Raw genomic sequence first — 15,999 nt, forward strand, 5'->3', positions numbered from 1 at the left:
ATTTGCAGAATTAACTGATGATATCAAACTTCACTTCACAGGGTGTAAAATTATTTTTCTCTTTCTCTGTTCAATCTATACACAGAACATATCATACAGAAAGCCGGACCAGACTGAGGAGGAGTGAAAATTTATGGAAGAATCATCAATACTTTAAGATATGCAGATGACACCATCTTACGGACAGAAATCAGCAATGACTTCAAACGACTTTTAGTGAAAGTGTAAGAAAAAAAGTGTCAAAGCAAGACTGTAGCTGAATGTTAATAAGACAAAAATCATGACTACAGAGGAAAGACACAACTTTAGCACTGACAATGAAGATATAGAAATAATTAGAGATTTTCTATACCTTGGTCCAGTCATCAACCCAAATGGAGACTACAGCCAAGAGTCAGAAGTAAATCAAAACTCAGAACAGCAACAATGATGGAATTCGAAAATATCACTAAGTGTAAGGATGTGTTACTGGAGACCAAGACCATCCACATGCTTGTATTTCCAATCACCATGTACAGGTGTGAAAACTGGACAATTAAGAAAGCTGATAAAACAAGTGATTCCTTTGAAATGTGGTGCCGGAGGAAAGCTTTGCAGATACCCTGGAAAGCAAGACAGACAAATAATTGGGTCCTAGATCAAATCAAGCCTGAATGATTTGTGGAGGCAAAAATATTGAAGCTGAGGCTGTCCTTCTTTGGGCACATACTAAGAAGGCAGGATTCTCCGGAAAATACAGAAGGAAAGGTGGAAGGTAGCAGGAAAAGAGGAAGACCAAATAGGAGATGGATTTATTTCTTAAAAAGGAAGCCACAGGATTGAGTTTACAAGGGATGAGGGCGAGTGAAGACATGCCATTTTGGGAACTGCTCATTCATAGGGTCGCTATGAGTTTGAGGCAACTTGAGAGCACATAACAATAACAATCTCTGCAGACAATGGGCAACTTATCTATGTGAAGGGGGGGGGGAAACAACTGATCCTACATTACCTGACATGAAACCTCAAGTTGATTCTCCAAGTTTGCCACCTCAATTTTCGGGGTTTAATTACAGATCCTGAAGCTCCAACATTTGGCCAGCATGATTTTTCTCATTCCACACCTTCTGCAATGCCTAGCCTCAAGAAGACCCCTGCATGACTCAAATACTCTCTTGTTTTCATATTTTAGCAGTCAAACCAAAGTATTACCTACTCTAGATTTTGAATTTTGTACAAGAACCACATGATGTTTAATTTTGTTTCACTTAATCTGTTTAGCAAAATAGTACTTAGGCACAAGGTGTTTGTTGGTTTCGGCCCATGAAGTTGTTCCCATGACAAGACTTCTGTTTTGCTTCTTTCAAAATACAGTACTGTATACAAATCACAGAAGTAGGCAGCACAGCTGAATGCACATTATTCATATCTCCTGGAGGAGTGTGGACGGTATATATACAAACATAACATGATAAGCTTATTTTTTTAAGATAACTAGCAGCTATTAAAGGAAAACACAGAGGATATCAGATTCATCCCAGCCTATTTCTCCTGGCATTACAGAATAGAAACCGAGTCCAGAAACACAGAAATTTCAGTATACAACAATAGTAAATGATCTCAGCTATGCAATAAAATTAAACAGACCCAAAATATTTTAAATCCTGAGGGACCGTGTCTCCCTTCATGAGCCTGCTTGGGTATTAAGATCATCAGGAGAGGCCTTTTTCTTGGTCCTGTCACTTTCACAGGTGTGTTTGGTGGGGACAAGAGAGAGGGTCTTCTCTGTTGCTGCTCCCACACTTTGGAACTCCTTCCCACTGAAGGCCAGCTTGGCCCCATCGTTACTGCTCTGCAAGCAGGCAAAGACCTTTCTCTTCAGACAAACTTTTCCTCAGCGCCTGGCTGCCTGAGTGGGGTTTTTATATAGATTGTTGTACTTTACTACAGTGGTGCCTTGACTAATGACCGTCCCGACATACGACCATTTAGAGCTGTGAGCAGCTCCGGCTGCAAAATTTTGCTTCAACTTGCAGCCAGAGCTTCGAGTTGCGATCAAAAGAGGCAGGGAAAAGGGCCGGGAATTCAAATTAGAGGGATAACCGTTGCTCGGGGAAGAGCTTCTTTGATTTTCTTCTCCCCCTTTTCTTATTATGATTTATTCTGTTTCCTTTCCATCTTGTAGAATTTTTCTAATTGTGTAAAACTACTTTTTATATATCTGTTTTTATTTATTATTATTTATTTCTTGGACTTATATACCGCCCCATAGCGCTACAAGCACTCTCCGGGCGGTTTACAATTTTTAATTATACAGGCTACACATTGCCCCCCCAGCAAGCTGGGTACTCATTTTACCGACCTCGGAAGGATGGAAGGCTGAGTCAACCTTGAGCCGGCTACCTGGGATTTGAACCCCAGGTCGTGAGCACAGCTTTTAGCTGCAGTACAGCGTTTTAACCACTGCGCCACGAGGCTCTTTTTTTGTATTTGTGCTGTCAGCTGCCTAGAGTGGTCGTAATTGAGCAGATAGGTGGGATATAAATGGAATAAATAAATAAAAATAAATAAAACGGTGCATCGGAGGAGACTTCGGACTGCCTGGTGCTGCTTTCTGGTTCTGAGGTTTACAGGTTTTTGCAGGGTGGGTTTGAGCTGGGGGGGTTATGTTTCTGTGCTGTGATTTTCTTTGTATTTTGGTGTGTTTATTTTTTCAGCCCCAACGCCTCCCAATGGGGCTTGCTGTGCTGTTTATTTTGGTTTTTTTTTTTTAAGCCCCAGTGCCTTCCAATGGGGCTGCTGTGTGCTTTGTTTGGTTGGTTTTTTTAAAGCCCCAGCACTTTCCAACAAGGCTGCTGTGTGATTTGTTTGTTTGTTTGTTTGTTTTGCCAGAACAGATTAATCATATTCCAATGCATTTCAATGGGAAATGGTGCTTCAACTTACAACCATTTCGAGTTACGTCCATCTTCTGGAACGTATTATGGTCGTAAATTGAGGCACCACTCTACTTTGAACCGGTTTTGGTGTTGCTTTTGTTTACCATTTCTCAGAGCGGTATTTGTTTAATCCTTTTTAGTATTTGTATACTTGCTATAGTTAGCTTCAAATACTGTAGTTTAATGAGGTAAACTGCCTTGGGGCCTTTTTGAGGAAAAAGATGGAGTAAAACTATTTTAAATTAATTAATTAAAACACAGAAATGAACAAAGACTTACAAGTTACTAGTATGCATATTTAAGCACACCATTGAAATAGCTGGTTTATATTCAACTAGGATTAAATAAAAAAATTTAAAAAAATTCAATTTAAGGATTTAGAAATATGTTTGGCCCTTTCCTTGTTATGTTTCTTTTAAAGATTGCTCCATAACTGCTGAGAAAAGCCAGACATCAAGCATAAAAGCATGGCACATTAATCCTTAACATATTTCCTTGTAAGCAAGTCCAACTGATTTCAAATCTATTTACATCCACTGCCTTAAATGCTTGGTGTGATTCTGTAAATGATTTCAGACACTCTGGAAATATTTTTTACTGGAGTGCTTGTTGGGGCAATGTGGGCTGGGCTGGTCCAGTTACAGGTGTGCAGTCCTCTCCTGGGAACAACAGCTGAGTAACAGCAGTCATAACTGAACAATGTAATTCCATCCAATGTAATAAAATCCAGAAGGAACTTTGGTCACTAGTTTTAGTAGCAGGTTATTATACCTGTATGTCATTACATCAAACTTTATATAAACAGGATTGTAGGAAAATGTCAAAATCCTGTTGTGCGACTATGCGCATGTAACTAGACGTTGCGTCTGTGGTAGATGTGCTACCGCTAAGACAGAAGTGCAATCCCTGAAGCACTTTCGCTGGCACACAGCACAATCTGTTGGGCTGGGGATGCACACCTAATTGCACGATCACATAGCACAAATCCTTGTTGCTGGGCATAAAACTCAGCACATTTATGCTGGTGTTAACTTTATGTTAAGCTGGAAAGAACAGGACTTTGAAGAAGAGACTGTTCAATGATTACATATCCTATGTAAAACAACTCTGCTTAAAACATACTCTATTTCAAATATGTTAGTTTATTTCTGAAAGGGATGATATATACAAAGACATCCTTAATGTGAGCTGCTGGAATAAATCAGTTGTCAAGCAGAGCTGGAAATACAAAATTAAACATGATCTTTTTATGAGCTGACATCAGAATAGGCCAATCTTTCCTTAAGGAAAAGGGCCTTATTTAGCTACTTATCGTTGATCTTGGTTTCACCCCAAACACTAGACATACAATGAAAAGGACAAGCCCAGATTCGTTTTTGCCCTATATACTGAGGCAGGGAATAATTCTTAAAGCAAGTTATGTCCTGCCTTAATTTCACAGCTGGGATTCAGTTCTGTCTTGTTCTACCGCCATCACTAGTTGTTTTCATTGGTGTCTTTAGGTCTTATAATTTATTTTTTGTCTGAGTGTGTTTTTTTAATTTATCATGTGTTTGGGATGGGTTTTTTTTGATATTTTGTTTATATTTATGTCTGTTGTTAACCGCTACAAGTACTGCTTTGCACTACACCATGTGGTATACAAATGTATCTAATGAATGAATGAATGAATAAGATGCAGTACTATAGATATACAGCTGTCTTGTCTAGTGCTAATAAAACCACACCTTTCTCCTTAAAAGGATCCATGCATAAAACAGTGGATCTATTCTAGCTGGAACTTTCAAACAGATTCAGGTCATAACTTGCTGCCTAAAATATCATCAAGGACAAGTATTAAAAGTTAGAATATTGAGCATGTGTTAATAAACTTTCCTAGCTAAATGATGTGGCGTTTTGTGATCTAGAAGGACTATAAGGCTAAATCCAGTTGTCTGTCTCAACAAAAACAGATCCACTGAATCAATGCTGACATTAAAAAGTCCCTTACATCCAATGGGACTTGTTTAACCTTTCCATTTAGTTTATTAACTTCCCTATATTGATTTCATTTTGCCCCATTACAATGCTTTGTCCTCTGAGCCAAATTACTTTGTAAAAGTGAATGATAACTGGGTGATTAAAGACTGAAAGTTGATAGAATATTAGTACTACATCTAAAACTCTTCTTCCTTCAAAGCAGAACAGCCTCATTACTATTTTACTCAGTAGGTGATGCCATCTTTTGATTTATATTCGTGAAGGCATCTTTTGATTCTTCAAATATTTTAAGGAGAATTTAATTCCAGTGGCTGATACAGACAGAGACCTGTAGCAAATGTGTTGTAAATAGGGATTACTGATCACTCTGGATCAATAATCCTGCTCAAGGGGCCTCACTCTATGGAGTAGATTTTTGGGAGGATCTGTAGTACAGAGAGGAGATTGTCTTCCCCTATGTATGCTTCACTCTACTCTTACAGGAGAAAACATTCACCATCAGAAAAAGTCCACAGTTACATGACACCCATCTAATCTTGTTTTGAAAGTGACTTTTAGTTGCTAGCATCAAGAATTAAAAGACACTCTATACATGCTCCTAATCTACTAGTCCAGGGGTCTCCAAACTTTTCAATGGGAGGGCCACATCATATATGCTCTACATTTTTGAGGGCCAAAGGAAGACACACATGTGCACTCCCACGCACTCCTGCCCGTGCCTGCCAGGCTGAATAAAAAGACAAGGCGGGCCAGATGTAGCCCACGGGGCCATAATTTGGAGACCCCTGTACTAGTCCATAAAAAGTTTCAGGTGTCTACTATTGATATATACCTGTACTAGTAACCATGACATGATGACAACGTGGACTTAATTCATGATTGAGAATCTACTTTATCATGCTTCCTTGCTTAGATATCTGATGTTTCCTACTCACTGCGGGTGATTAGGCAATTAAGCATTATTGCCCCGTGAGTAGAGCATTTTTAAACTCCTTTCAGGCACAAAACAGAACTTAATATAAATCATGATTGGTCTAAGGACCGTGACAATAAACTGAACTGAACTCAAGAATATAAATTTTTTACTTATTTGAGCCTAAAAAGATATTCAACAGCCCCCAGGTTTGTTTAAGATCTTCTCTAAGTATAGTTTCATTCTAAAATAGGAAAACTTATCTTTATTGGCAATCCATAATTAAATGCAGTGCTACAACCACTCTTTAATGAAGAAGACTGAATGTATAGAGACATTTTACAATGCCATCTGAATACAGTTTGTTAATTTTTGTCCTATATTCTAGATTTATTTACTATGAGGTTTACTGTGTAAAGTTGATTCATTCATAAAATCAAGTCAAGCAACAAAAATAAAACATAAGTGTTACATTAAACATTAAACAAAAATAAAACATAAGTATTACATTAAAATAGGCACAAAGCCTCTAGTACTTAAGAATACATTTTGCTGTCCACATAGTCTTAAATGGTTATAACCACATTTCAGTTTGTTAAGAAATTATCACTACTTTATGTGAAAATACTGTATGTAGTTTATTGGATTATCTGTATCAATAGTTCAGTCCATGCTGCAGGATTCACCAATTTGGTGCCCTACAGATATTTTGGATTTCCATTATTCCCAAACAGCAAAACCAGCATACTGGTTGGGAAAAATGGGAAAGGTAGTCTAACACCAGTGTGATACAGTGAATAAAAAGATGGACTGGGAGCCAGGAGACCGCAGCTTGAATCCCCACTTGGCCATGGAAAAGTCATTGAAAGTGATAGTGCTACTGGTAAAATATCCTTAAATATCTTGAAAACTCTATCAGGGTCACTATAAATTAGATGAGACTTGGCAGCAGGTAACACCAGTGTAACACATCTGGAAAATTCTGAGTTAGGGAAGGATTCTTTAAACATTCCTCTGGCTTGAGGGGAGGGGGGAAATGTAACTATTTTAGGAAATATAAACTTAAAAAAAAATACAGAAAACCCCCGAAGAACTGCATGTTGGAAGAGGGGACTTTCCTTACTGTGGTTACCAGCATGGTTTATTCTAAAGACTCCATGGCAAATGTGATACCTTAAGAATCTTGAATGCTAGGTGGGGGGAAAAACACAGAATGAGATATCTGTCTTCATGCAATAGACCTGTAGATCAAATGTATCCTGAGTCAAATCAGCAAGACACTATATTACATCTAAGAGCATTACTGTACGAGCATTACATTTCAATATTGCTTAATAAACGGGTTTGTGGAATATGTAACTCTTAAGTGCAAGTTCCATCAACCCTAGCCAGCCTAGTAAATGGTGAAGGATTATCAGAGCTGTGGTCAAAAAACATCTAGAGCAGTGGTTCTTAACCTTTGTTACTCGGATGTTTTTGAACTGAAACTCCCAGAAACCCCAGCCAGCACAGTTGGTGGTGAAGACTTCTGGGAGTTGCAGTCCAAAACTCCTGAGTAACCCAAGGTTAAGAACCAGTGATCTAGAACGTAATATCTGCTTAACCCTTTCAATAAGAACATATTTTTTCACAACATTCCGTTTCCTCGAAAATAAGACCTCACCTGAAAATAAGCCCTAGTATAATTTTTCAGGATGCTCGTAATATAAGCCCTACCCCAAAAATAAGCCCTAGTTAAGTGAAACCCTGCCCTCCACCATTGTGCAGCAACCAGAAGAAGATTGTGTGTTTAGTCGTTTAGTCGTGTCCGACTCTTCGTGACCCCATGGACCAGAGCACGCCAGGCCCTCCTGTCTTCTACTGCCTCCCGGAGTTGTGTTAGGTTCATGTTGGTTGCTTCGCAGACACTGTCCAGCCATCTCATCCTCGGTCGTCCCCTTCTCCTCTTGCCATCACACTTTCCCAACATCAGGGTCTTTTCCAGGGAGTCTTTTCTTCTCATGAGATGGCCAAAGTACTGGAGCCTCAGCTTCAGGATCTGTCCTTCCAGTGAGCACTCAGGGTTGATTTCCTTTAGAACTGATAGGTTTGTTCTCCTTGCAGTCCAGGGGATTCTCAAGAGCCTCCTCCAGCACCACAATTCAAAGGCATCAATTCTTTGGCGGTCTGCTTTCTTTATGGTCCAGCTCTCACTTCCATACATCACGACAGGAAAAACCATAGCTTTGACTATTCGGACTTTTGTTGGCAAGGTGATGTCTCTGCTTTTCAAGATGCTGTCCAGATTTGTCATCGCTTTCCTCCCAAGAAGAAGGCGCCTTTTAATTTCAGGGCTGCTGTCTCCATCTGCAGTGATCATGGAGCCCAGGAAGATAAAATTTGACACTGCCTCCATATCTTCCCCTTCTATTTCCCAGGAGGTGATGGGACCAGTGGCCATGATCTTAGTTTTTTTGATGTTGAGTTTCAGACCGTTTTTTGCACTCTCCTCTTTCACTCTCATTACAAGGTTCTTTAATTCCTCCTCACTTTCATGACTGTAAAATAAAGCATCCCCTGAAAATAAGCCCTAATGCATTTTTGGAGCAAAAAATTAGTATAAGACCCTGTCTTATTTTTGGGCAAACACAGTTTTATCCTAGAGCTTTTTTCTTAAATACCAAGAAGCACTGACTGAGGAACAGTCCCTAGAAATGAGCACCTTATTCTATGTTTACAAATGCATAAATTGGAAGGTAATGAAAATATTTTGAAATGATAAATATAAGGGGTGGTGGTGGTGGCAAGAATAGTCTTACCAACAGTGCTGACACAGCATCAGCCTGAAACTGTGTCAACATTTCATTTGTATATACAATCATTCTGAAAAAGAAATGTATTTAACTTTTGTTTTCCACTGCAACTGCTCTATTTAAACCAGAGGTCAACTTTCCAACCTCAAGATACTATAGAAAAACCATATGTAAAATCTTGTTTCCTGTCAGATGTTTTTATGTAAGCAAAGGCAAATAACAATTATGCTGGCCAAGTATCGGACCAGGGTATAACCCATGTGGCTTTTCTTCCACTTCAAGAAAAGCATATATAAAGAAAGGAGAGAACAATCAGTGCTATTAACCTCATGTTGCTTAGTCTGAAGACAGACACGCCAGGAAGTCATGCGCTTTGGACTACTTTTAGCGAGTGAAGTTGGCAACTGACCTTATTTCAAAATTAAATGCCAATGCACATAGACAGGTAGACAAATTCATTAAGCTGAAATTAAGCCAAATTCATTAAGCCTCTATTCATTAATATACAGCCAAATTCACAAAGCCCAAATCAAAGTGTAATTAATTTTGCAAGGACCTTTCCAGGTTGTGCTGCCATACATCATAAGAACATCATCAAATACAAATGTATTCTTAATAGGAGGAGGAGCTCTATTCCAAGGAACTGAATTATCTATTCGCCATGTAGATGAAGGATACTGTATATAGTTTTGTTCCACTACTGCACAAGCGTAGTGTGTTTCATTCCTAAGCTCAAATGTTGTTAACAGACAAAGCTTTTAATAACATTTATATTTAATCGTGTGTGTGGGTTGGGGCGGGGGAAGAATGATTTACAGTACTGTGAAGAATTTTCTCTCCAGTCTGCATAGTGAGTTAAGGAACGTGAATGGTTTGCTGCACAGATACAAGTAACACAAGCAGCTGTTTCCTGCCCAGTTCCTCCAAAGCAACATTTCCATGACTAACATAAAAAACACTTCAGGATTAACCAAAGCATTCCCATTAACATCTCTGAAGCAGATTATGGTCTACAATAGCAAGCTTGTTTATACATACTAACATTTAGTTTCAGAACTTAGAGCACAGTTGAAACAAAAATGTACTCTTCCTTGAAGGGCTAAAGGTGTGTGTGACAATGACTTGGTCTTTAGGAGTTATATCCAAGACCATCAGAGAGAAAAAAGTGGAGTGAGATACTAAAAGATAAATATTTAAACCACTCTCCATCTTCATTTGCCTAACGCCATCCAACAAAGTCATTGCCCTGGGCATGGCATGTAGGTGTTCTAGTGTTTTTGACACTGACCTCTAACTGCCAGTCAACAAGTGTTGAGAGAGAAGCTGCCGAAATCAGCAATTTGCCTTCTGCAAATCTAAAGGCCCTTTCTTTCCACAGAAGGCTTCTGATTCATGGGAGGAATCTCCCCTCTGGGATGGGAAGAAACTGATACTGGACAATTCCTCTCAACCTCCTGCACATGACCTTTGAAAGCTCTGCTCCCAGGGATGAGGGCACTGAATGGATGAAGGCATTGAACATGGTGCAGCGGGAGGGTAAAGTAAGTGTTGACTGCTTCCTCCTGTTATCCTTTTAGCCAGTGCAAGCAGGGCTAATCAGCAATGGAACTACACAGCCCAATCCAGAGCATACTGCTAATAGTGAGTTTTATAATCAGCCACAAATTGTACCTGCTAGGGTAAACTATGTACAAGATTTGCTCCTGACCCTTAAACATGACTGTATCCAGACTTAAGATTCTCCAGTCCAAAATATGTTTGCATACTTTGGGGAAAAGACACCAAGTGGCATTTGATTACTAGAAAATCAAGGGGCACTACTCTTTTGTGGGATGTGAAAAATGCAAAATGTATCAGAACAGACCATGTATTATTTCATTATTTTTTAAAAATTTTTACACCCACCTTTGTCCTTAAAAAGGACGCAAGGCAGCTTATAAAAATTAAAAAACAGTTAAATTAGTAACAATGCGTATGCTATGCTAAAAGGATCAACGAATACAATACCAAAAATCATAAGCAACACCAAAATACATTCAATGCAGTAAGGTACAACAATCCATTTTAAAACCCCACTTGGCAGCCATTCACTCAGGGAAAGCTTGCTTGAAGAGAAAGGTGTTTTTCCGCTTGCGGAAGGACGGTAAAGATGAGGCTAGTCTCTTTTGCTTAAGATTATTTCAAGCGATTTCCAGAGCTTGCAAATATTATTTATTTGCTTATTACATTTATATCCTGCCTTGTCTTCCAGTGAGTTAAAGACAGCTCTGCAGGACTCTCCTTCTTCCTACTTTACTCTCACAACAACACTGTGAGGTAGGTTAGGTTAAGAGAATGTGACCAGCCCAAGGTCGTCAAATGATCTTCATGGCAGAACAGAGATTTGAACCCAGTTTCCAACTCCCTAGCTACTAACACCCAAATAACATCTCCTGCAACAATACTGTACCCCCCTCTTTTCAGGTAACAAAGGTGTAACCAAATTACATTTGAAAACATGACACAGACTGAGATCAAACTTATTTCACTGGTTTTCTAATTTCAATTGTAACAATATTTATTTTTTTAAAAATATTGAGTAATGCAACAAATATTTGAACATGTTACTTTCAACAGTGCAACAAATAATGATAGCTAATTTTTTTGTGAAGGAATTACTTTTTAAAAGTGATTTTCCAAGCTCTAGTTGTTGCTTCATTCATTTCAAATTATGCCTAACCCATTGCTATATTCCACAGGGTTGACAGCGCAGCTGGAGATAACACACTTTTAAGGTATTTTTCATAACTTAGTGGACTCGAGACATCCAACTGCTGTAGCCACCCTTTAAGAGAGGAACCAATGGAGCATTGTTAAATATGGCATTACAGATCTTTGGTAAAGACACAATTCAGCAAGACACATCTTAATTTCAGTAGGATGAAGTCATACTTAATACTCTCTTTGACAGGGATTAATGGGGCAGATACAGGATCTGAATTTTGTAGCCACAAAAGACACATCTTGGTTCAAACCTACTGATTCCAGTAGAATCATGGAATTCTGCCCAGTCTTCCTACACCACAACACATTTAACATTAAACAACAGGCATGAGCAAGTGAGTACGCTGCTCTTAGATGAGCATGAGGGTGGGTGAGAGAGGTCATAAGGGAGTCCTCGTCTGCCAGACCAGTTGAATAGATCTGAAATCAAGACCCAACTCAGTAAGGCTTAAACACTGCCGCTGCTGCACCTTAAAAAGTTGATAAAATGCATTTCTCTCCCTTGCACATTGTTAACATGCTAACATGGATGCTGTTCTCTCTTTCCTGCTAGAGAATTTGAGTCATATGTTTTTCATGGGCTGAAAAGCAATTTTGTTAATCAGTTGCATTAAGAAACAGAAGTGAGTAAATAAGTGTGCTGCTCTCAGCTTGAGTAAATTGCCTTTGTGGCACTTTTACCCACTGTTGCGCACTAAGTGGTGCTCAAGACTTTGGCATACTACTGGACAATAATTAAATTGCTTGGCTTTCATGTCTGCAGTCACAGAATGCATTTCTCCTAATAAGGATGTGTCTGTGAAGTAGAAAGAAATATGTATGTAAAAATAGTATTGAAAATTCAGTGTATTTCTTAAGATTCCTCCTCTTAAGAGGAGTTTCAGTACAGTCCTATTTACACAACAGGGAAAGCAAAGTGTACTGCTTATATACCACCCCATAGCGCTTAAAGCACTCTCTGGGCAATCTGCAATTTAATTATGCAGGCTACAAACACCCCCTCCCAGCAAGCTGGGTACTCAGTTTACCAACCTCAGAAAGATGGAAGTCTGAGTGTACCTCGAGCCAACTGCCTGGGATAAAACCCAGGTCATGATCAGAGGTTTGGCTAACCACTGTGCCAAAGTGGAACAGAACAGCAAAGCAGTGGCTGCATCTTATCTGAATTGGCAAGAATTCCGGTTCTGAGAATTTCCAGCTATCTTGTTCTAGCACTGGGCAAAGGGCATCAGTATTTAACTGCAAAAAAGCCATATTGTGGCAGCATATCTATATACAATTTTATTGGATTCATATATACATATTTTGCTGTCTTTCCAATTTAAGAAAATTGTACTTTTTTAGAGTTCTTTTACAGGGCAATGTTAGCGCTTTTGGGTTCCCTCCCTCCTGAAATACAGTACAATGTAACTTCTACTGTATCTAGAACACTAGTTCCCCTTTCCAAAAGAGACTCAAAGACTCTACTAGCACTGTGCACAAAGACATGTAAGACCTATTTGATCTGGTTGATATGTGTGTGTATATTTCAAGATAGTCAGAAAACTGTGTCCAAAAAACCACAGTGTCATAATTAAAGACAACACTGACTTAGGGAAGATTGACTTGGAAACGGATTTCATATATACTTACGAAATATACTCACTAAGATGTTGGTCCCAGTCAACACAGCATGTGAAAATTCAAAGCAAATGTATTATGGATCAGACTATTTAACTATTGAAATAACTCAACCACAGTGATGACGTGACAGACTGATGATGTCTGTTGCCAGAAAATATAGTCATTATTAGCTGCATCTCCTTCCCAAGGGAAATTCTGATCCTCCTTCCACTCCAGAATAGTATATTTGCATGCTAACTTTCCCCTTTCAAATGTGTCATCAAACAACCCCCAAATGCAAAGGGCGAACTCTCCAGCTTGTCCATAACCAAAGTTTTCCAGCTCTTCTCTGAGAAAAAAAGAGAAAAAGGCAAACTTGGTCCATCTTTTCTTGCTGTTCGTAGCACTGGCCTCTTCCAGTTAACAAACAGGAGAAAGGAATGGCTACAGCAGTCTTGTCCCAGGCCTCCCTGTGCTTCTAGCCCTGCTCTGTTTCAAGAAACCCAAAGCATTTGATAATTAACCCTAAGTAGCTTGAGTCCAGGATACTAGAAGGATATTTGCCTTTTCCTCTCCTGGTCTGCATCTTGTTTCCTGTCCTATAGAGAGGAAATTCTCTGTATCATGCATTTGCTGAAAGGGCAGTTACCTTTTTCAGTACATGCACTCAGACTGTGGCACAGCTTGCCCATTAGATTCACCCCTCTCCCAACACACTGGACAGCTTCTGTCTTTTTGGGCACATAGTATTTTTATGCAGGAAACTGTTTTTATGTGCTGAGCCACGTTTCTTAGTTTATTGTTTACTATCTCATATGTGACATTTTAATGGACTGACTGACTTGTTGATTTGTGTTTGAATATTGTTTATCTGTTTTTCTTTTGTATGATTTGCTGTAAACCACCCAGAGTGTGTGTTGCACTGTGAGGAGGTATATAAGTAGAAATAACAAACAAACAAACAAGACACTATAGGCAGTACAAACAGATAAGCAGGGTGCTTTACAGAGTCCATGTCCCACCTTTTAAAACACCATATTAATAACATATGCCAATGAAGACAGTAGCCTCTATATAACCCTTAAGAGAGTGCTGCTACAGTGAATTATTATTTATATCACATTCGTCACCTCTCTTGAGAAATCTAAAGCTCTGAATGACAACCACTGCCAGAGCAAATGATTCTACTCGATTTCATGGGGTGGATTTTTTCCTTCTTCTTCAAGTAAACTACTGTACTCTGACGTGTTCTGAGGGTCATAAATCAAAGTGACCCGTAATTAAACCTAACTAGGTCCTCTGAGGCATTCCCGGTAAGTCTCCCATCCTCACTTTGGCCTCGATCCTCCACCTCATGCCCCTCTGTCACGCCGATAGCCAACCACACCAGCAGCACCAAGAACTCCAAGAAATCGGTGCCCAGTTGATCGACGGGAAAGAGATTCTTGTCAAGGCATTTTTTAAAAAATTTTTAAGCGGCGGCTAAACCAGAGGTCAAGCGATCCGCGTGATCAGACTCTCGGTGGGCACGGGCACGTTCGGGGCTGTCCAGGAAAGGTAAAGCTGGCTTCCAGGGGCACGTACAAACACACACACAAACAAACACACACTCCCCCCCCCCCCCGGTATGCCACAGCGTCCGACGGAAGCCAAGACACGGGACAGCAGAAGCAGAGCAACCGCCTCGCGGGAAGCAGGCGCTGGCGCAGCCCCAGAGGAGGGGATCGCTGCCACGCAGCCAGGGTGCAGCTCTCGACGGCCTCCGGCCGGGAAAAGGACCGGGAGAGCCTCAAACCCCAAAGGCTTCGCTTCCTCCTCCTCTCCTATTATTTCCCACAGCTGAGGGTTGTGTGTGTGGGGGGGGGGGGAGAGAGAGAGACCCCGACGCCCGCCCCACGTCCCCCTTACCTGGCCTGCACAGCAGGGCGCGGACATGCTGGCGACGGCCCGGGCGCTCGCCGCGCAACCACCTCTCCCCGCACCTGCCTTGGAGCTCAGGCAGCGGCCTCGCGGGCGCGCAACCCAGGCGCAGCCGATACTCCCTGCGCGCCCGCGCCGCCACCGCCGGCCGTGCCCGAGGCGGCGGGAGCGGGAGCGCGCGCGTCCACCCTCACCCACGCGCACAGCCCAAAGTCTCCCCGGAGACAGGCGTGGGATTCGCTTTCGCTCCGCTGGTTTCGACGCGCGGGCTGAGGAGGAGCAGGAGCAGAAAAAACAGCACCAAGCGAAGAAGGCTTCCGCTGTCGTCAGGTCGGCTTCAGAAGGAGGGATAAATGGCTTTCCGGTGTAGGCAATTAGGAGCAATCCGCCCCACACACAGAGGAGGGAAGGAGGGGCCGAAAGAAGCGGCTCTCCTGAAGGCGGCACGGAGGTGAGACCACCTGCCCCCCGTTCTCACGCGCAGGAGACTCGCGGCTGGCTTGCAGCTGAAAGGCAACCCGGGGGCGGCTGGGATCGGGAGTCCCCGCGGAGAGGGGGGGGAGGAGGAGGAGCCGCTGCCGCCCGAGCGCCTGCTGCCGAGAGGCCGGCGCTCACAGGCTCCAGCGCCCACCAAGCCCGCGGCGGGCGACAGCTTTGACGGCTGCTGAGTTATTCGCCCTTCTCCGGAAGGCACCCGGGCCTGAATGGAACTGGGCATTCAAGGCGACCACCTTCTCCTGCCAGTGGCCCTTTTTTGGCTGGTTTGCGCGTGAAAGAAGAGCGCTGCCCGGTCATGGGCCCTTCCACGCACTGGCCCCTACCAGGGGAAGCCCCCACACAGCGGCTGATCCCAAGCAGGAGGGCGACAGAAAAGGAGGGAAAGGGGCGGGACCCCCACCTCCAGATATTGCAGCAGGTTCCTTACATGCGGAGTTTAAACCCCGCAGCTTGTTGCTTGGAGTACCAGCATGGAGTACCAGCTAGGTCCATTACTTCCTGTAAGGTAGGGCAGTGAGGCTTAACTTTGGAAACTCCAGATATTTTTGACTTCCACTGATTAGGGCTTCTGGGAGTTGGAAGTCCAAAATATCTGAAGAAACCAAAGGTTAAG

General features: G+C 41.6%; 1 protein-coding gene across 1 annotated transcript in view; it reads right to left on the minus strand.

The window, feature by feature from the left end:
* The window catches only part of SERINC5 (serine incorporator 5), a 55,382-nt gene extending 40,039 nt beyond the window's left edge, over window positions 1-15,343 (minus strand). Inside the window, exon 1 of the mRNA XM_020783712.3 lies at window positions 14,877-15,343. Coding sequence (XP_020639371.3) covers window positions 14,877-14,903 — 27 coding nt within the window. The 5' untranslated portion in view covers window positions 14,904-15,343. The remainder of the gene's footprint in view (window positions 1-14,876) is intronic.
* Between the last annotated feature and the right edge of the window lie 656 nt (window positions 15,344-15,999).

Source organism: Pogona vitticeps, chromosome 2, assembly GCF_051106095.1.
Source record: "Pogona vitticeps strain Pit_001003342236 chromosome 2, PviZW2.1, whole genome shotgun sequence".
Lineage (NCBI taxonomy): Eukaryota > Metazoa > Chordata > Lepidosauria > Squamata > Agamidae > Pogona > Pogona vitticeps.